General features: G+C 40.0%; 1 protein-coding gene across 4 annotated transcripts in view; it reads left to right on the top strand.

The window, feature by feature from the left end:
- Positions 1-21,763, top strand: part of MTHFD2L (methylenetetrahydrofolate dehydrogenase (NADP+ dependent) 2 like) — a 39,363-nt gene extending 17,600 nt beyond the window's left edge. For 2 of the 4 annotated variants that reach the window (XM_052811745.1, XM_052811750.1), the window contains exons 6-8: positions 5,095-5,187; positions 11,576-11,701; positions 20,021-21,763. In XM_052811745.1, the coding sequence (XP_052667705.1) occupies positions 5,095-5,187; positions 11,576-11,701; positions 20,021-20,133 (332 nt within the window). In that variant the 3' untranslated portion in view covers positions 20,134-21,763. Of the gene's footprint in view, positions 1-5,094; positions 5,188-8,300; positions 8,410-11,575; positions 11,702-12,901; positions 14,215-20,020 lie in introns of those variants that run through there. The other 2 variants (XR_008238801.1, XM_052811763.1) reach the window with 2 other exon arrangements.
- The last annotated feature ends 166 nt before the right edge of the window (positions 21,764-21,929 follow it).

Raw genomic sequence — 21,929 nt, 5'->3', positions numbered from 1 at the left:
TGCTGCTATAATTGTGCTGTAGAAAGAAAAACAAATATAATTTAAACAGAATACTGTCCTTTTGCAACTTCATTTTGATGTTAGAAACTGCCAAGGTGGTGTGCACAAATGAGGTAAACATGAATGTTTAATCCCAGGCATATTTAATAGGAGTGGAGTGAAATCTGTTATTAATATAATAAAACACTTAAAGCTTCTTACTAATCATAGAGTTGGTTTTTCCATTCAGCCTCTGTGGGAAAGTTGCTATTTGAAACTTCTCTCAGTGTTTGAATTGTAATTACCATCAGTGCATAGTTCTGGTCTCATCCCTATTCCCATGAAAATTAGTAGCATTTTTGCCATTTGCTGCAAATATTGGGTTATATATATTACTGGCACTGCAGTTTGGTGTTTGAAATAGGCTGTATACAACACAGAGTTATGTTGCATACTACCTGCATGTTTCTCAGTTGAAAATGAGGAGACTTGGTGACCCATGATTCTTTCAGCAGCTTGTTACAAAACCCATAGTAGTTGTATGGATGTTTTTTTAGCTGTAACTAAATACTGTTTTGTAGCTTTCAGCTTTTGAGTTAGGTGGATCTGTGGCTCAGTTTTGTTCGCTTGCATCCTGGGTTCATAGTTCTTATTTGGCTGCCTGGTAGTATGACTTGTTTTGGTGGGCTAGTCCATGAGTTTGTTGGCCTACGAACCAAGTTTGTTTTGCTTCACGGTCATCTGCCTATGTTCTGATTCCATATTACACATTACTTCACTGGCAGCCCTATTTACTGGCATTGCCGTTGATGCTATGTATGTCAAGTATTCTATGTCGGGTCAGAAAAACGTGCGGATATTCCCTTACTGACAGTGACACTGGAATCTAGATGTACAAAGTTAACTCATTGAAGGTATCTTTGCTTCTTCCAAAGAAATGGATTTATTTTTAAGGTAGTTTTTCTTGTTTCTAGCCTGCCAAGTGGTAATATACAGTATAAAGCAGCTGGCAATGAGAAAACAAAAGAACACTTGTACTTCTTTCACAATAAATTAACATTAAGTATGTATTTGTCATGTACATGGTGATAAAGACTTTTGTAGTTGGGGTAGTCTAGTATAGTTTTCATTCTTGACTCTCAGATTGGGCTGTCCTTGAAGATGTGGTTGGTCTTCTGCAGTTAGCTTGCTTCTCTGCTTCTGCTCTGAGCAAAAAGAGGCCAGCCTGGTTGGCGTGTGGAAGGGAAGGTGGGCTAGGCGGTGGTTTCAGCTTTACCTCAACGGCTATCAGAATTTCTGGATGTATCGTGTCAGAGAAGAAGCTGAAGGCAGTTGAGATAAAGTTGAGATAGACAGTGAAAGAGAATGCATAGAGCTAAAGTATAATGAGATCAAGGAAGTGGAGCTAAAAGAAAGATTGGAAGTGTAAATATAATAAAAATAATAGCTTGAATGGAATAATCCTTTCCACCTGTTTTCTTAGCAGCTAATAGCAGGGCAAAATTTGTGCCTTAGGATCAGAGACATCTGTCAGGATACAAGATGAGGTAGCTTTAGCAAGTGTGTTAAGTTTCTAGATGAAGTGTGTTTTGGAGCTGAAAATCGCTCGCAAGTCGGAGTTGCTAATTTTATTTTTTTTCCAAACAAAGGCAGGCTTTCTTCTTAAGTACATGTTTAGAACAGTTTTAACCTGTTAATACAAATGAATTGGAAGCTTTTTTTATTCTTCTATGTTTTTTTTCATTCAGGAGGATGGGGACCAGACAAGACTTAGAGTTAAGTGCTGAAAAAGAACTTTCTCATGTTGTATCAGTCAGGATAGGGTTTTATTAGCAAATTAGGGCTGATTTGATTAAATAATTTTTATTGAGAAGTGATGCAAAGTGTGTGTGTGATGCTATTATTTTTCTTTGTTTTTGTTGTAGGTTTTAGGGGTTTTTTTACAGTTTATGAACAAAACTGAAAAGCTGGGGTATGTTTTCATCTGTAATGTTTTGTATGTAGAAATTGTAATGTCCTGCAGGTGGCAATATCTGATCAGATAGGAAAACTGTCTGAACCCTTACAAAAACAAGTTGTGTTTTGTGTAGGCAGGTCAAGAGACTATCTCTACTTTATAAGCTAGTGAATTGACTCAGCAGTATCATGCAGAATCTTAAAATCTTAATTGCTAAGTATATATTCCTCCTCTTTCAGCAGAAGTAGCAGTGTAAAAATAGTTGTTTATTTTCTGTTTTGGCATGATCACAAATAAGTGGAAAACCTACCCTTTCTGAGGTGTCTGTAAGCTTCTGGATTGCTATTTTGAAGGGGCTTTTTTTTTTTTTTTCTTTTTTCCTTTTTTCCCTTCTTTCTTCTCCTTTCCTTTTTGGTAGTGAAAGAAATTACGTGGTTTTAGGAGCAGACTACAGACACGTTCCTCACTAAAATCCTGATGGGAAAATAGCACTGATTTTATTTCTCACAAGGTGTGAATATTTGTAACTTTCGATTTTATCCATTGGTTTTTCTCAGCCTCTCTGCTGAGTACAGGTTAAGAAGCCAAAAGAATCTCATTATGTATATATTTTTTGAAGTTATTATTGTGGTTTTGGGCAAGACATGCTTTTTCTTTTGCTTAAAATAGGTATCAGAAGACTCCTCTATTTTATTCAAGCCTGTCTTTCTAGAATCCTGTGATAAGTCTATTTGCCTTTCATGTGTGGAGGGGGACCCTTCAGAGAATCCCTAAGTTTTAGTGTGATTGATAGAGCGTTAGCCAAGAAGAGGAAGGTGTGTCGCATCAAAGAATAGGCATGGTTCTTCTGCAGGGAGAGAAGTGATTTGCTGTTAATATGTTTGGAGCATGAAGCCTCCAAAGAAGGAAATCTCTAACCCTCTACACAGCCTTTATGTTGCTCACTCAAAAGAGTATATGTGTGGCCTACATACAAATGGATCAGCAGCTGGAGACGTGCTGCTTTAGGCTGGCAAAATAGGGAGTATCAATGAGTAATACTTCGGTCCTGTTCCAATTGTTTTGTCTGTATGAGTTGTTATTTCATTATCCCAAAGGTATTCAAGGAAGAAAGCTGCAGGAATTTTGACATGCAGGCTTTATGTACTGGCCGGGATGTTTCTATCGCAAGAAGGGTTACTGCGGGGAAGTTTTTAAGACAATTACCTGTGTAAGCTCTTGATGCAGTTAAATGCACGGGAAGTTACAGAAAGTTGGTGAGAGACTTGTAACTTCTGGCAATTCCCCTTTTGGAATTGCTTATGCACATCTGTACTTTTCTGTTCTCATTATCTCAAAATGTCTTGATCTCCTTCTCTTTGAGGAGATGATATATGCTATAGAGATTGAAGGAGAAGAGGGATCAAAGATGAGGGGAAGGAGCAGAGAAGTCAGAGCACAGACAGCCTGAAGATGAGATGCTTGCGGAAGAGAGTTAATGAGATGAGAGACACAGATTAGATCAGTCAGACACATTCCAGAGCAAGCAGATGTGGTGGTAATGTCTGAGATGACAAAAACTTTTAGTTTAATGGTTAATAATGTGGCTTGGGAGTCTGCGATGAGTGGAAGGTGGAGATGGGGGATTGTAACACCTGAACACTGTGCGGTACGAATAGTTGACAGGGAGAGTGTTGGGAGGAGTCTCCTCTGATAGCTGTTACCTTTGCTGTTTTCTTGGGCAGTCCTTGAGGGATCACGTTGCTTGCTGTTGGATGCAGTATGAGACTTCAGTCCCTATCCCCATGACAGTTTGTTCTGTGTGTAGTGGTCTCTCCTCGGTATCTCCATCAAACAGCAGAAGGTTTTTCATGTCTTACTAGGAGGGTTTATTTGTAGCTTCTTGCCAAGAAATGTGGATACATGCAGGAGCAGGCCCCAGATCTTTTGAGTTTACCCAAAAGGGTATGTGCTTGTATTTGTGATAACTTCAAACGCTTCCTACTCTGGTGTGAAGTAAGGGTTCAGCTGTTTTTATCAGGAGATACAAGAGATGGCAAGACACCTGCAAAAATCTGAGCACCTCTTTGTCCAGTCTTTTCCATTCCTGTCGCTGCATTTGAGCTACATAAAAGCGATGACTTAGAATGCTTTGAGTGTGTGGGAAAAATATATGCAATGGATGTATTGATTCCGTAAGTGGTCATGGTGATAAGCCTTCACAGATCCATCCAATCGGAATTTTATAAATATTAATGCTGCTGTTGATTGTGTTCCACATGTATGTTCAAGAATGCCTCTCTTTGAAATCTTGTAGCGTTCCAGTCAAAACAGGGATTTTGCTGTCTGACCCTTGCATGCAGTTATTGGTCTGCAGGGTTTCTAAGCTAAGACCCTTGGCCCGGGGGTGTCCTTGTAGTCGTAGCTACTAGACTCGTTCCCTACGCAGTCAGGCCCTACAAAGACAAGAGCCTCAGTTGTCATCTCCTGTTGTTGGCTGGATTATCAGCAGTGTTAATTCTTGAGAGAGGGAATATCAGTAAGAAATAGTGCCACTTCACTGAACTGGAATTACCAATTATTCCTTGAGCACTCAAAATCTGTGAAAAACATGGGCCAAAGACTAAACTTTGACTCGAGGGAAACGCTGTTACAAAGTTATGTCACAGGTACAGGGAAGACCCTGGTCTTCCTTCCTGTTACACAACAAAACGTCAAAGGAAGCATCTAGAGACCTTCAGGACAGATGAATGACAAACGTGGTTGAGGACAGAGACCCAAACGTGGTGATCTTGTACTCGAAGCTTTAGTTTGTGACAAACAACTGAGTCTTACGGCACACTATACAAATTGTGCTTAATAAGGTAGACACTGGATTCCATGCTGGGTTTGCTCTGTGTAATTCCACTAAACATAATGAAGCTGATGAAGGAATAAGTTAGTCCACAGTGTATAAATGAAATCATCCTGTGAGAATTTTTAAGAATAAATGTTTTTTATATGTGTCAACAGCAAGTGTTGTGAGCGTTCTGCCTATGCTGAAATAAATGATGCATCCCAAGACAAATCTGGTGATCATCTGTACTGTTGTTAATGTACCAAAGTCATTTGCACCTGAAAGTAAATGCTATACAGGCATTTTATATGTGACAATTAATTGATAATCTCTTACATTTCAGGTGATGCTACTGTGACCATTACTCACAGATACACACCGAAAGAGCAGCTCAAGATCCATACACAACTCGCTGACATTGTAATAGTAGCTGCAGGTAATATTAGTTGTTGTTAATATTACAATCACAACGTTTAAAACCTAAAAAGTAGACTTTGGTGTCTGTGTTGGTGGTACTGCTAGCTATTTCACGTTTCACCAAATAATTGGTGCTCATGCTTGCTGAGGGTGTTGCAGTTAGCAGGATTTCTTCTTTTAAGAAGGGCAAGTGATTTGGCTCTTTGTTCTTGCCCTTCACATTTGCAGACTCATAAACTGTTTCTCGTCACATGTGACACCTTTCCCTTAGGGAGACATTAGAGTGAACTCGAGATTGGGAACTAGTCAGTGCATAGTTTATACAGGTATAATTATGTAAATTAAAACATTCTCTGTGCAGTGCAAAAATTGTGAGTCATTTAAATTTTGACAGGAGGGTTTCTCTAAATCAGCTGGAGGCTGCATTCATAAAACAATGGTATCATTCCCTTGCTGTTAGAATTAAGGGCAACCTTGCCAAATTAACTGGTAGTTTTGGTAACAAATGTTATTAATGGCTGAAGTTTTGTTTGTTTTTTTTTTTCTTTTACAATTATCATGTAAAGAGGAGGAGAATGGTAATTGCCTAGAGGAAGGGGTCTGAAAGATCAGTGTCTATATTCTTAAAGCAATGTAGAGTGAAATACTTGCAGTTTGACTAGTCTAGAAAAAGCAACAAGCAGAACTCTGCTTCTGAGCAACGTCTGTTTTTTGTTTACGGGTACTATAAATAGAAATACAAATTAATTTGAAAAAACAAAACCAAATAATGCAACTTAATAAAAACCTTGGTGAAGTTCTGTGTCCCTTCATAGCTCAGGATATCCTCCTTCTCTCGTACCATTTTGGAGGACTACAAGAGGATTGTGTCTTTCCTCTTTTCTGCTCCCTTCCTCCCTCTTCATCATCCTCAAGACCAAAGTCTTGCTTGCTTATTTTCTAGATGAAGACAGATAAGTACCTGTCTGAAGCTCAACACTTCCTGCTTAAGTGAGATGTCCTTTGCTTCAGGGCTTAACTGCACTATCTCTTTCTCATGCCAGGTCAGGAACAAGAACCAGCTCAGTTGTCTCACATGTGATTACTCAACTGTGGGCCTGACCAGAATTCACGCACTGTGAATGAAAGATAATAATGTCTGTGCTAACTGGAAATAAACTAGTAACTTTTCATTCAAATTCACTGCTTCCAATTTAATCATCGCTTCTGATTTTTATGCTGAACATAGTTTGTCATCAGTTATGCTTGTAGTTAAACGGTTCAGTAGCAATTCAGCTGTTTGTTCTTCACATCACTTTCCTCATGTCATTTGTAACAGGAGCATGATACAACACTCATTACACAACATGACATATACTTGGAATGATGAAAAAACCTAGGGCGAGGTTGTGCAAACAGTATGCAGCCCTGCCCCAGTGGATGCTTTGGGGAAGATTACACTTAAGAAAGGTGGAATCCCTCCAAGGTTCCTCTTGTTACTTGAGATCTGCACACATTGTACCGTTGGGATCACGCGTTCTGTGGAAATGCGTGACCTGTTCGGTGAGTGTTGCAAAAAAGGTAACTTCTACCCTGCCAGGTAGAAACAGCTGCTGTCATAGGCCACTGTGCAAGGTGTGCAAATAGAAAAAAGCTTTTCGTGTGTGTCTGCATGTAAGAGCAAGATTCCTATTCTCTTTCTCCTCTTCCCTTGTAATACTTTCAGAAGAGCCATCTGCATTCTGGCTCCCAGTTTGGTGACTTGTTGCAGTGAGTCTGTTCATTCTGATGTGGTAGAGGAGTCTCTGAGGAGTTTTCTGTTCACTTGCATTCATGGCTTTTGTAACGCTTTAGGTGCTTCTGTTTTTACTCTTGAGTTTGAGAATACCCATCTTCATATGTTGTCTCTCATTAACCCCCAGCCTTGGGACCCCAGTTTTCCTGCTTACTTTGATTGCGACTACCCGTGCTGTTAATTCTTTCTCTCCATTTCCCTCCCAACTCCTTGCATCATAAGTTCCAACAACGCTGCTCTTGTCCAGCCTACCCCTCCCTAAAATCTGTCTCTCTGCTTCCAAGTGGAGCTTCCTAAACTCTTTCAGTAGCACACAGCTTTTGCATTTCTAGCTGAAGCATAATGTTTCCTCCTAAGCATGCCCAGCACTTCTCATGCCACCGCAGCCTTTCCTATCTTTGCCCGCTATCTCTGCCTGTACAGACATCCCACGGAGTCTGTTCTTTTTGCCATTGGCCCAGACCCACAGTAGAAGAATAAGTGCAGCTTTACTTGTGGTGCTTGTATAGCCACCGCAGTACTTCCAGGGCGATGATGGAGGCAGTAGGCAGTCTTTGACTAGCCAACTTGCTGCTTCTGCTGTCTTGGCTTTCCAGTCTGCCTTGAGAGAGAAGACTCATCTGTCTGCTAGGTTTGGAGAAGGGGTAAAGAGGAGAAGGAACAGGGGTGCCAAATGCCAGATGAAATTCTTCTGGGACTATTTGTGCCATCCCTCGGGATGTGATCTGTGGTCCTCGTGTATAGCAATTGCATTTTCTACAAAAACTACCAATGAAAGGTTTTCTCACGTTCTTCAGTCAGTGCATTTTAGGAATAGCTGCTCTAATGCTTATCTCTTCCTACTTGGTATGTAAAGTAGGTTTAAGTAAATAGATCTGCTCATTTGGTTTGGGGGTTAGTTCATTTGTTGCTATTAAGTATTTGGCGTATTATCAAACCATTTTACAAAGGGTGTAACTGTGCAGCTTCCGTTAATATGCTTCCATCCCTATCACACATAGATCATTTACCCCCATAAGGCTGAGGCATTATCCAATTACCAGCCAGCTTGCAATTGATTGCATAAGAGTGTGATGAAGTAGATGCAGCCAGATGTTATCAAATGGCATAGGAAAGAATTTGAGGTCTTGGCTTGCTCAACATTAGAAGCAGAGTTTCAAGCTTGTGTCCTATGGGGGAGTGAGAAATGAAGAGCAAAGAAGGTTCTTGTATTCCCTGTATCTAAATGACTAAGTGGCTGTGATCCGGCACTTTAAATGAAGCCAAAGCCCTTGTATGCCAGTGCTTGCCTCCAATAAAACTACAGTCTCAAACCATATGGATTTGGTTGTTTTCCTGTTATTTCTTCTTTCCACCAGAGAGAAAGCTGCTTTGGTGGGGAGAGGGGAGCTTAGACTCCCCCTTTGGAGATACTCTATTACTAGGATGAGCATTCTTCAGAGAACATGGAACTGACGGAATTGCTCAAGAAGCAAGGTGAATTGTAATTTTAAAGTTGGTGGTTGCATGGTAGGAGAGAAATTTAGGAGGTCATTTAAAACGAATACAGAGAAAAGATGTTCACCGCTGCAATTAAGGTATGATAGGCTAATGCAGATGGTGCGTAAGGACTTGATGCTCTTGGCTCTCCGATAGCATACAGCGAGTTTGGTCTCAGATACTGCTTTGCCTTAACATTCCAGAACACGCTTCATTTGTTGTGACTGTCCAGGCGTAAACTTTCAGATGTCCGGTCACACATGATGCTGCTGTTTGTAAAACAGTGCTAGCATATTTGTTCTAAGATAGCCTTTCCTATAATTAAAATTGCTTTCTGCAAAGAGGGATCCTACTGAACAACTGTTCTTGGAAGGGAGGTCTTTTCTGTGCGTTAAGTGGAACTGTTGGCATGCCATAGGAGTCTTACTTCTAGCTTCAGCACAATGGGGAAGCGAGATGAGACTGATCTCCTCAAAGTAAATGTGTGGTGGTACCTGCAATTTGAAATCCCATGCAGCAGTGATCTTTACAAAGTGGAAGACTTTTACTGTCCGGAACCACTGCCTTAGAAAATGCTGTTTTGCCACCCTCTTCGGTAGGACTCAGGTCACATTTTCTGCATAATTTAGTTGTCGTTTTTGTACTTAAGTGGTTTCAATATCTAAATAACTGTTTTGGTGTGTCTTGCTATGTATATAGATAGCTCAGCTGTGCTGACTGGAAACATATAGCCATTGACTCAGCTTTTTATCTGGAACTTGAAGTGACCTTTTAGGTTTTCTGGGTCCTGACTGTTGAACACCTTCGTGACGAATATCAAGGTGCTTTACATTTACATGTGCTGAAGAAATGGGGTGCATATGAAAAAGCTGAGGTGGCTTGTTTCAGCACTGTGTTTTAGCTGGAGTTTCTTAATGGCAAAGAAATCGTACCCCCAGATGCTACACAGATGTAGCCCGCGGAGAGATGATGAAGGTGTGTAGTGCTGAGGCCGGGCCCTCTTTGGTCAGGCAGGGAGTTCTCCCCGTTTTCTATAAGTAACAGGCCATGGTGTTTTGTAGAAGGTCCCCTGTGAAAGGTCAATGTTGTGCACTGGGGTTACTAGTAACACAGTTAAAATTGCTTATTAGTCGAGCGTGTTTCTTGAACCGAAACCAATCCCATTGCACAACTTTTGGTTTGGTTTTTGATGGGGTTTTTTTTTCTCTTTTCTGTAGTAGTAGTAGTAGAAACTAACATAGAAAAGCCTCATCTCTCCCAGATTCGGTCTCAGTCTGCCATCCTCCTCCCTTGAACAGATTTTGTTAAATGTGTTTGCCAAATGTCAACGGTTTCATTATCTAAGGAGTACAAGAGACAGAGCGGTGTTTTCTGTGCATCGGTAACATTTGAATGTAGGAGGTCTTCCCGGTTCCCCTTTGCTATGTCTGTGTGGAAATGGTGGAAAAATAGGGCGAGAATGGTCTTTTGAAAGCCCATCTAGTCCACACTAGTGCACCAACAGTGGTATTTTGTACCTACTGGTTCAATCTGCTTTTTCAAATCTGCAGTGATAGAGACCTCCTTGTTCTCTCCTTAGGCTTCTTGCTTCAATGTTCCTCTGTTCTTGTGGTTAAAAAGTTCTGGAGAGTGCAGCAAGGGAAACAAACTTAAGTCTTATTATTTTGTGTCACAGTGATCATGGACATGGAAAAAAGTGTAGTTGTTCTTCTTGTGCCAAAAGTTTTTAATATCCTTGAAGGCTGTCATGAGAACTAAAAGGTTAATTTTTTGCAATGTTTCCTCATAATTCCCATTGTTCTTGGTGTTTTATAGAGACGTGAAGAGACAGATAAGAGAAGTCTAGTACTCACAGGGAGAATATGGTATCCCAGCTGCTGTCATATGTTGAAGAGATTAGGGCTTCTACGTGTGTCTTGCAGTAGCATGATTGTGTCTGTCTGTGTTAAGTTCATCTAATCCCAAATTCTTTTTTTTGAAAAACTACTGCCTAACCAGTTGTTTACTGTCTTGCCTTTGTGAAGGGTAATTATTTGTATGTGAATGCAGTGTCTTTCCTTCCTCCATTGAAATGACCAATGATTTTTGATGCTTTGCTCCTTTTTTCCAGTGGTGCTTGAAATCTAAGCTAATCTGTTTAAAGTTCTTTCCAGCCTTCTGTCATCTAAACCCTGTGCCACTACTAAATAATAAACGTTCTCTACCTTCGCATTACTTACATTATAAACAAACACCTGGCCCTTTGGTACTCCTTCTGCACATGCTTTCATTTTCATAAAGTACCACTGGAGCCTCTTACCTGGGTATGATTACCCAACTGGTTTTCCCTCCAGTACATTTTTCTTGCTCGCCTAGGAGAAGATCAGGTGGAAAAAGTTGTACCTGAAAGGCAGTTGTTTCTCTCCTACAGATTGAGCTGACGCTGTTTATTATGGATAAATCTGAGCTGGCCATTTTATTTTTTCTTGTTGTTTATCTGTTGCTTATACATGACAGGAGTCAAAAATAAGATGGCACTATAGATGAGATTTTCTCACCATGCTAGCATTTTTTTTTTTTTTATATCAGTGGTATTTCATGTAGTTCATGTTCATTATTTAAGTAACTGCTTGAAATGGCATGCAGCTAACAAGTAAAGTGTACAGGAACTCAGAAGTCAAGAGTAACACAAATCCAATACAGATATTAAAAAAAACAAGATTAAAGGAAATGCTGTGGAGGTAACACACACGGCTTGCTTCAGCAGTTGATGACACTTCTGGATCAGCAGATGTCTGACAATACCAACAGTTTCTTGTGGCTTGCAGAGCATCTTTATCGTCCAGCTTTTCTTTGGAAATGCCATGAAAAGGGCCACAAACCAGCAAGTACTTCCTTCATTGAGATCATGTTGACTATGTTTGTGACTGCAGGTTTGGCTGGAAACATTTAGTCAAAATGACCAAATATCACCTTTTCTTCTCATAATTACAAACTGTGTGAAACTGAGGAATAATTGTTTTCTGTGTGTGATGTATCAAGAAAAATTGAAGTGAAAGAATTATCCTCCTTTTTGTGCATGCGTACACGTGCATGCACACCCCATCATATAATTTGAAACTGATGATCTAAGACTACCTGGCCACGTTAATCGAATGTATCTTGATGATTCCAGGTATCCCAAAGTTGATTACAACTGATATGGTCAAAGAAGGTGCAGCTGTGATTGATGTAGGCATCAACCATATCCACGATCCTCTTACAGGAAAGACCAAATTAGTTGGGGATGTGGACTTTGAAGGTCAGTGAAACACTCTTGATACTAACCTGTTGGATAAATATATTGAAGTTTGTGGGATTTATTCATGATAAATACTTGGAATAGCCAGTGTCTCAAATGAGACGACAGTTGCACGATTTTTTTCTAATTTATTTACTTAAATAAGAAAACGAACTATATGTTCATATATCTGCTCTTAAGAAATGGTATGTTATTTAGGAGAGGAAGTGTTACTTCTAGTTATACATACCAGCAACCTTTAAGAGATGCAGATGAGCTCTTATAGGAGTGTGGTGGCAGAAGGTGCTTGTCTCCAGGTTTCCGTAATCCTTTGTGAATCTGTGCAGTGTTACAAGAGTAAGCCATAAAAAGAGTTTCTGCTCTTTCACAAGTATAGGGTCTCCCACTGTTCATAGCAAATGTTATTATACCACAGCTTCTCAAGGCTCCTTTTAGGCTCTCACTCTACACTTGTATGTGAAAATGCTAACTTCTGCTTTAGAAGTATCCTTTATGCTAAGGTTTAATGTGGGTTTATCTTAAGCTGTTGAAAATCTTGGTCCAGGCAAGCCTAACAGGTAAAAATTGGTGTTACGTATTGATCTTTTTATGTTTAATGTGTTGCAGAGCAAGTTTCCAATGTAACTTGATTAAATATCTCTGCTCTGGAGGAGCTTCAGACTGGAATAGCAGGATTGTTGCAGTTGAAAATTAAAGCTTATTGGCAGAGTTGAGTGTGGGAAGCTTAGACAGCATTTACCCACATTATTAATGGTTCTCAACAGTTCCTTATTTTGATAAGTATGAAAATCACCCACAGGCCCACAGGTTTTTTTTTTTCACGGTTATTAACATCTTGGCTGGCATAATGTCTCAAAGCTTAATTATATTCAAAAAGTTTCTAGCCAGCTGTATGTATTTGTAATTACATCACTCCCTTAGTTCCTGCTTCTTTTACTCATCATACATGATACTGGTCTGTTAAAGTCAATGAAATTACCCGCACGAGTGTAGCTAAGCGATTGTCTCGGCATGCATTTGGAAATATGTAACTTTCTGTGTACAATAGAGCTCCAGTAGAAAAATAGTTTTAGAGTACAAGTTGAAATTTTTTGTTTTGTTTTGTTATTCTGCTTGTACTATCACAAGTAAAAGGTTATATTTTCTGTTTTCAGGACTGAAGTACAGAGAATTTTCACAGTTTTTTGTTTGCTTTAGCAGGTATGGGAGGAAAAAAGCTATAACTTTGAGAAACATGACATTGTATCCTTTTTGTTTGTTTTTCTTTAAACGTGAGACCTTCTGAATATAATATAGGTGTAGATTCAATGGCAAGGCCATGATTCAGAGTTTCAGCAATGCACTGTATATGTCTCGTCATGTCTGCTGTGGGTTGTTCTCAGGATTTTACCTGGGGGAAGGGAAGATCCAAAAAAGAGGGAGGAACTTCAACTTGGATTATGCCACTGCAGTCGCAAGTAGCATTTCACTGTGCATTGCCAAAGGGAAATTGTTGTTGGTTCATTGGTATCGGTGAAAGTTTCACTAAACCTCTAACAACAAAAAAAACACATCCCAGTGTATACAGTTGTAAATACTAAAAAGTAAATCACCCTTGTCAAGTATTTGATTTGGCAGTTAGGAAATGGACCAACCTAGTATATTCATGTAGCAAATCATTTTATCCTTTTCTTCCATTTGATCACTTGACTGAATTTATATTTAAGCCTAAGTGAAAATTATTTTGTGCAGATTAAGGCCAGGTATGTAAAAGGCTGGCATGACATACAGCACCTGTTTAACATCATGTAGCCCACCAATATCTGTTGTCTCATCATCTACTTCTTTACTTGAAAAATACAGCTGTGGAGAGAGCAGAGATTTAACTGGGCAATCAGAGGTTAAATTTGATTTATAAGAAACAGGTGGAAATGGCTTACTTCACCAGGTCATCTGACTGAAAAATCTCCCGTAGTAGAAATTAAGTTTATTAGGTGGGTGAAAACTGTTTTGATTCAGTTGTCATACCCTAGCAATACTTGGATGCCATCCTCTAGTCTCTAGGGATGAGGTTGGACACTAAAGTTTATTTTTATCTCTTTAATAACACAAGGATGCCATTTCAGTTTTGTGTTGGTTTTTTGGTTGTTGTTTTTTTTTTTTTTTTAATGTTGTTCATTATTAAATTCAATGTAAGAAGTGCCTGGACAAAAAAATTCCTACCACAGGCCAAGATAATTTGATAGCTGCTCAAAAAATGAGTTTTGAAGTTTTGAAATCTGTTCTGAAATCTGCATTTGTTTGAGTCATGTCCACTTCTGCTGTAGGCAACAGACTTGCATGCAGTCACCTGCAGCCAGAGACCTTGCCCTTGACAGTGCTTCCCGCAGTGGGCTGAGGACTGACCACTGGCATATGCTAGTGTACATGTGTACACGCTCTCAAGGCAAGGAACACCTTTGGCTGTCCTTTAAACCCCAGTAGATGAGAGGAGGAGCAACAAGATTGTTTCGTTTACTTACAAAAATTTAACAGTATCAGACTTGTGCATATCACTATTACAGCTGCTATAATGGTTGCCTTGGTAGTGATGGCATTGGGGTACCTGTGTGCTTGTCAGGCTTAACTGTTTATTTTGGGCAAAAATCCCAGGCTGCATTATGGAATGTCTTTAAACAGTATTTGTCATTTCCCCCATCCCCATATGTCCTCTTTATTTTGACACTCCAAACTGTGTCCACATCAAAAAAGGGGGGTTTTTTTGGTTTGGTTTTGTTTTGTTTTGTTTTTTTTTTTTGTCCAGAGTAGTTTACTGTGCAGTTCCAAGGTATCTAAAAGAACAAGACAAGAAAACATTATGCGTGTGGAGGTCAACTGCGAAGCGCTGAGGTGCCTAGCCTGATATTGGTAGGATATCTTAAATTGCGTGTGTATCTCTCCATATATAACCAGCACAGCACATTCAGCGTACCCCTGTTTATGTTAAGAATTTGCCAAAATATATGGTCCAGGGAGGGGTTGTTTTGTAGCTTCTGGGGGCCACAAGAGGAAGGGTGAAGTGACAGGAAGGAGAAGAAGTGGTGGCATCCTGAGATTATTGCCAACACCTTTCTAGTTACTTTGAGCAGCAAGTTTCAGTCGCAGAAAGGGAGACACGTTTCTACGAACAGGGTAATGCGTGTGTGGGTGTACTTGGCCCTGTTCTATAGGGCTTTTGTTGCCACAGCAGTAATGCTAAGGGGGGAGGAGGGCTACAAGGACCAGGAACATGAACTAAAGCAACAACTTACAAAGAGCATTTAACTGGAACGGCTTTTTTGGGTGGAGCACCATTTCCAAGAGTGACTGGTAGAGCAGGGTAGTAACATGCCAATGGAGTAGCTAACCTTTGAAACTAGAACTGGAAGTGCCCGTGAAACCAAAATGTACAGAACTCGAGTGGGATTTGCTTTAAATGCTGCCTATATTTCTTTATGATTTCTCCCATATCTTCGACAAGCAGACGGTAATGCTGGTTTTTGACTCTTTATTGGATGCCTATATAGAAAAGAAAGCCTTTATGTAAGACCTTTGTAGGTGATGTAGTTGCGATATCAGTGGAGGGGTTTATAAATGAGATTTGTTCCCCTGACTCGTCTGTTTTGCACAGCCTAGGCAATGTAAAAGAGATTCTGGAAAACGGGTGCCACCAGGAGCAGGGAGGAGTTCCCCGTACTGAATAGCAGAAAAGAGTGCCTCAACAAATGATCGATATGGTGAAGGGTGATGGGTGTATATTATGAATTTCCTTTGAATGAGTGTTAATTGTACATAGCGAAGGCAGGGAAACCAGCGAAGTGGTATGTTGAATACTATTAAGGGGGAGAATGGATCAAATTCACATATCTATTCTGGATAGACCAAGTGTACCAAAAAGAAAGAATCGGTTGAATAAAAGCCAGCGAAATGTATCCTGTCCTCATCAGCTACAGGACTAATGACTACAAAGTAATCGGGTGAGCTGACAGGTTTCCTGAAACTTGTTCATGTACTTCAAGAGATTTACCATGATAATTTTCACATCCAATTACTTAAGGGAAATGGTGGACCTGCAGTTGTATCTTAGCTACAGTCTGCAGGAAAGCCAGGCTTTGTGACAGCAGTCGCTTCTGACGGTTGTTTGCTGCCGCTTTGCGTTCGTTGTGTTACCTTCCAGGCTGTAGGCTTTGCTTCAGATTATTGAATCCTTTCCAAATTATCTCTCTGTGCAGCTTTTCCAAACAGTGGTCGTGAAAATAGAACATGGATGTTCCAGCTGCTTTTGCTATAGCTTTTGTTAGTTAATTTCTCAGTTGATTTTGAAGACCTGGCATTCGTTTTGCAATTAATAAAAGTCCAGTCTGTGTAATCTTGTCACCGTATTGCTGCTCTGCAAAAATTGGGGGAAGCGTTGCCTGTTGTTACGTTCCACTAGTGCGAAAAGTAATTAAGAATGTTTGCATTAGGCTGTGACCGCCAGAAGGCCAGATGGACTGAGTGCTAACTGGTGGCAGTAAGTTGCTGGATGGCCAAGTCTAGGGGCTCCACTGCAGAGGAGTATGTCGTGCAGGGGTCTAAGTAAGTAGGCTTTGATATTTTGCATTGCTGCTGCCACTGCTTATTATCCCAAGGCTACAGCGATATCCCAGCCACCTGTCTGTGCTAATTAGCTGAATGCAAAGAGGCTGTTGTGCATAATTTTATGGTGGATTTTTCTGCCCAAGATGCCTCTGTTGCTTGGCTTGTAGAGGTACTGGATGAGAAAAGATGTATGCGCTATTAGAATTACAGTACTGGGCCATAATTCCTTGGTTTTCCTTTATATTGCTGTTAAAATAGCTGCACTAATAGCAACAGGGATAACAACAAAAAGAAGGAACTATGAGAAATGGGGTAGATGCTTGCTGGTTGGTATCCCACAGTGCTTAGTGAGAAGAATCCCGGAATGTGTAGAGCAGAGCATGGGATATCTGCTGTGATTGCTGAGCACGTGATTCGCACTTATGCAGTGCTGCAGGGATGCAGTGAACCAGAGTAGCTTTACAGGGACTCATAAAGCTGTGTGGAAACAGTGCTTAGGCAGGAATTACTCTGCATCACTTAATGCAGATGCACAAGACCCAGAACTGCCTTCAGGTTGAGACTTGCCCTTGGTTTGTGTGATTAACCCTATTAGGTGTCTGATGTCCTTAGCTTTAAAGGAACCTAGGAATGAAGGGCTGTTTCCAAAGCAGCGGATCCTGTTTTTCAAGGAAACGATCTACATTTCATTTCTTCTGAAGAATCAAAGGAAGATTTTAAGGTTCTACAGAAGCTGCAAAATAGCAGCTCCTCCCCCATAGGCACCTAATTTGCGTACCAACATTTTCCAGATTGGCAGAGAAATGCCTGGGAGAACAGCATGCATCTTGAGAAAGCAGAGTTAAAGCTAGGGACAAAGTTACACTATTCCTGAGAAGCAGAAACAAGACCACTTGAAGGAACCGACAGTGCAGCAACTTGCTTGCCAACATGAAATCGGTCACACTGAAGTGCTGTCTTGGAACTGTGCTTTGGCCTACTACACTTCACAAGGAAAGGAAAATCTATTTACGTTTTTGAGGGCCAGGTTATTTTTCCCCCTTTGGTTGCTGGCATTTATCTTGGAAAATTGCATTCACCATATCTGTATTTGCTGTTACAGATGGAAACTTATCAGATGTTAGTTTCCTGCCCATAGACACCTGTTGTGCCTTTAAAAATCTGCATCAGCTTTTGTGAATGAGCTATCCGGGCGGTTTTATGCTAACTGATACAAAATATGTCATCTGCCACACTGACCCACAGGGATTTCCATAATGATAGAGTATGGGTAGAGAAATTCCCCAACAACTTGTGAAAACAGTGTACTGTGTGTTTACTGCCGAGTACGGTTAGTAACACTAGAGGCAATGAATGTTGTACGTGATATTCATTAGAAGGCTTTATTTAGGTAAGGCATGGTCCGGTTGTAGATTGTACCTCTTTGTAAGTAAGATAGGAGTAGTTTGAATAATACCACAAAAGGAGGTATGTAACATTGCCATGGAAACAAACTTATTTCAATTTAAAATGCCTAAAATATTTTTATGTTAATTACTGAAGTGTTTACTTCAGATGTGGGTGCATTTCAATAATTATGACATTAATCTGGGAATTCGTACTAACTGTATTAACCGTAAACACCAATCTCAAATGGTAGGTAGTTCAAAATAGTATAACTATTAAAAAGACAAATTATTTGTGTTTCAGAATATTAAGAATAACTGTCATATGAGATCTTAATTCATTTGTTACAATTTACATGTAAAAAAACCACATTGCAATTTGTTTACCTTTCCAAATATTTTCACAGTATATCTGGTGGTACCAGTCAACTGAGTAATTAAAACTCTACCAGTTGTAATTACCATCTGTCCTCAATGAGGTTTAATCTTCTGTTCTTCAGTTCAGTGAGATATTTACCATGAACTTCTGCGAATGCTCTTGTTAGGTCCCTGCCTTGGGGAGTTCAGACAGGGAATTTTTTAATTTCATTTACGACCCCCCCATGCCCCCCCCCCCCCCCCGTAAAATCTAATAAGTACTCTATCCAAAAAAAAAGAATATCCAGCTCTTCAAATTCTCTTGTAATATTTCTTTTTGGGAGACCTTGTTATTCGCAACATTAAAGCGCTACATACATTCAAAATGAATACACTTAAAGCAGAAGCAGGTTATCTTGTTAGTTCCAAAATCAAGGTGCCTGGTTTTCAGTCCATTGATCTCTTCTCATAGCCGGGTATAGATTCTCCTCTGTAGTGACTTCAGTGGAAATGTATGTGCTTGTGTCAGAGTTATGCTTGCTCAGTTTTCTACTGTGTATGCATGTGTGCCTTTTTAAAAGCAATGCTTTTAAAAGTGGGGTGTGAGTTTCCAAGAAATTATTTCTAAGCAGGCAAAAAAACCCCAAACTAACAAACAAAAAACCTCTCACGGTGGCACTTGAGAAAAAAACCTCTGTAGTAATCAGGTTAGTAATATGCCATTTGGACTACTCTTTATTAGCAAATAACTGCTCATTACAGTTTGTCATGCGATGAATTCCCAGTCAGTTGCATATAATTCCTTTGCAAGTAACCTGCAATTCCAGTTGATTGCATTTTGCATGGTAGATAAGAATATCAAATAAGGATTTATTGCTACATTATATTAATTCCTCGTACAAAGAGGTTAATTTGACAGGTGTTAACTTAAATGCTTAAAAAAAAAAATCCGTACATATTTACCTCTTAACACAGGCATTCAGGTGTATACTAAGTTTGGATAGTCTGACGTGGTTCATGGTTAGAGCTGATTGGGCTGTAAGAGTTTCCTTTCTGTTTGAGACTTGGGCAAGATCTGCGCCTCCTGATCCTAGTTCAGTATAGGCACCCTACTAACACTGGTTTAAAAAAAAAAAAGTCTTGTCTGGAGGAGTTTATGGCTCTGGGTGTTTATGGCTAAAGTTGCAATGGGAATTTTGCCACTGGAATCTATTACAGGAAACTGTAATTTCTTCCTCTGCGGTTTTAAGTTCGTTTTTGCGATTGTAGTATGTCTTTGTTAGAAGGTGCAAACCAGAGTTGGGGAAAGAGGCTGAATAGGTGACTTGACTGTTGCTGGTGCTCCGCTGTCGGTTTTGATAGTTACAGCAGACTCCTGCTCTGTGTGCTGCTCCTCAGGAAGGCACACAGTTTGGGGCGTCCTGTCTTTAACCATAGAATGAGATCCCCAGCCTCCATAGCTCTCCTGGATATTGAAGGTGCAGTATCCCAGCTGGCAGGTGGGGGTGACGCAAGTTCGTGCTGCCCTCCTGGGTTGGTGCTGCCTTCCTGGGGTCGTCCTGCCCTCGTGTCACCCAGATGTTCTTGGGCCAGCTGGTCAGCCGGGTCAGTCAAAAACTACCCCTTACTGAAAAGGTTTGGCGAGATTAACTGTACATCTGTCTGACCACAGGCTCCGTGTGTGATGTTCCCATGAGGAAAGGGCAGCCTGCTGCAGGTAGATCAGCTCAAACAGGTTGTGAAACCATGTCCCAGAACTAGCCCCTGGGTAATAATATTCAGATGAAGAAAACTACCTTGCAGCCCTAGTCCTGACTGTATTCTGTCACTGCCGTGGCTGTAATAAGACTTCTGCCTCAACTTTTCCCATGTTCTCCAGTGCTTGACAAGTCCCAGTCCTTTATGCTCATTGCCAGTTAGGCATATGTGGGCAGTGGAAGGAAAAAAAAACGTTTTGGAAACATTCTTAGTCAATACCTTTTTCTTTTTTTTTTCTTAGAAGTGAAGAAGAAGGCTGGCTTTATCACTCCAGTGCCAGGAGGGGTAGGACCTATGACTGTTGCAATGCTTCTGAAGAACACACTCATAGTTGCTAAAAAGCTCATTTACTAAAGCAAGCGGGCTACCTTGGAAGAAGAACCAAGTTCTATTTATTGATACACAAAACTTTTATTTTTTACTACAAAGATATTTATTTCTACATTGTATTTATTTTTTCACGTAAAGTATGCTAAACCTGATGGTTTACAAAATGTTAAAATACTTTGTGTTACCTCCCACTGACTCATCATGAGCAAAAATGAATTGGAGAATGCAGCCTATGCAGATACGTTGTTGTTGGTCAGTTCTGTGTGTGAAAATGAAGAACGAAGCATGAATTACAAATATACCTGCATATCTGGCGATGGGGTGCAATTACCGAGATCTTTTAAGCACTTGGGACCCTCAGTTTTGATCAACCAGTATAAAAACTAAGTTTCAACACACTAGATATCTTTTAAAAATGTGGTTTGGGTTCTGAGGTCATGAAGTATTCTGTGTGTAGTTTGAAGTCTTGAAATGTTTATTTTTTTTTAAAGCACTTAGAGATAGCAGCAGAAATCTTGAATCTTAAAGGAGTGAAAGACTGCAATTTTTGTTTCAGCTGCCAGGCAGCAATGTTGACATGAATGCAGATGTGCAGTACGTGTTTTAAAATAGTCAAGTAAACTTGAACGCTGGTGAAATTCTGACCTTGAACATGTGCAAGAGGTATGTGTGTATAAGTAGCTAGAATTGAGGCCAGAATTACTTTCTTTCCATGTCTGGATTTGTTTGACAAAATGTTTTGGTGCACAATACCGTCATCCCACAAAAAAACCTAGATGACTGGGCTGGATCGGACTTTAGTGAGGTAGAATGTAGTTGAAACTACTATGTATGTACATTATGTGTAACAGGGGAGTGGGGGGGGACAAGAGCGAGAGAAAAGCAAAAGTTTACCCCGGATGAAATATTTGTGTTGGAATTTTAAGCCATTTAATTATTGTCTTATTTTCTGAAACTCCATGAAGGGTTTTTTTTTACTCCATGATGTAAGGCTCAGCCCTGTGAATCCTTAGCTACAATGTTTTGCTGCTTTGAGAGGACTATATGGGATAATAAGATCAGTATGTTTCTATTCCAAAAAATTGTAGTTCAAAGATGGATCTAGCATAGTCTCGTGCAATGTAAAACTTGGAGTGGAGTTACTGCTAAGATGCCCATTGAACTGAGTGTTTGCACTATTGACACGAAGAGCCTACCCCAATTCCCACTGAAGTCAGTGGGAACCAGTTTGGACTTTTATCTTCGTGGTTTTTTCTCAGTTGGGATAACTTTGATTTATTTTCATCAAGAGCCTTAGGTGTTTGCCAGTAGACTATAGATAACTTGAAAAGGGAAGAAAAGATATTGTGGCTAAATACTACTGCCGCTAAACAAAAAAATGTGCTTACTGCAATAAAAGAAACAAGATGGAGCATCACCTCCATGCTGATTGTTCTTGTGATGGACTTTCTGAGAGTTTTGTTTAATGCAGCATTTCAGAAGAGGTTGACAGAATCGTTATGAAATATATAGTGCCAATAGTGCAGACACTTGATTATCTGTTTAAATTTACGCGGTAGTATAAACGTTAGGAGGGTCAAGGTGCCTATGGAGATAATACTTAGACTTATCAACCTATCATTGACGAAGGTGGAATAAAACTTGTTCACTGTTATATTAGTCTTGGTGAAAAATTTTAATACAGTTTGGGGGATGGTCGTGTTGGTTTTTTTATCAGTGTGTTAAAAGTGGAGTGAATGGAAATCTTTTGCATGTTCACTCGTTACTTTTTTTTCATCTGTTCACATTGCTGTTCTAGGTTCATGTTTGTGTTCTTTGAT

This window comes from Harpia harpyja, chromosome 2, assembly GCF_026419915.1.
Source record: "Harpia harpyja isolate bHarHar1 chromosome 2, bHarHar1 primary haplotype, whole genome shotgun sequence".
Lineage (NCBI taxonomy): Eukaryota > Metazoa > Chordata > Aves > Accipitriformes > Accipitridae > Harpia > Harpia harpyja.
Note: the sequence above shows the minus strand (reverse complement) of the source record. Positions and strands in the feature narration are given on the sequence as shown.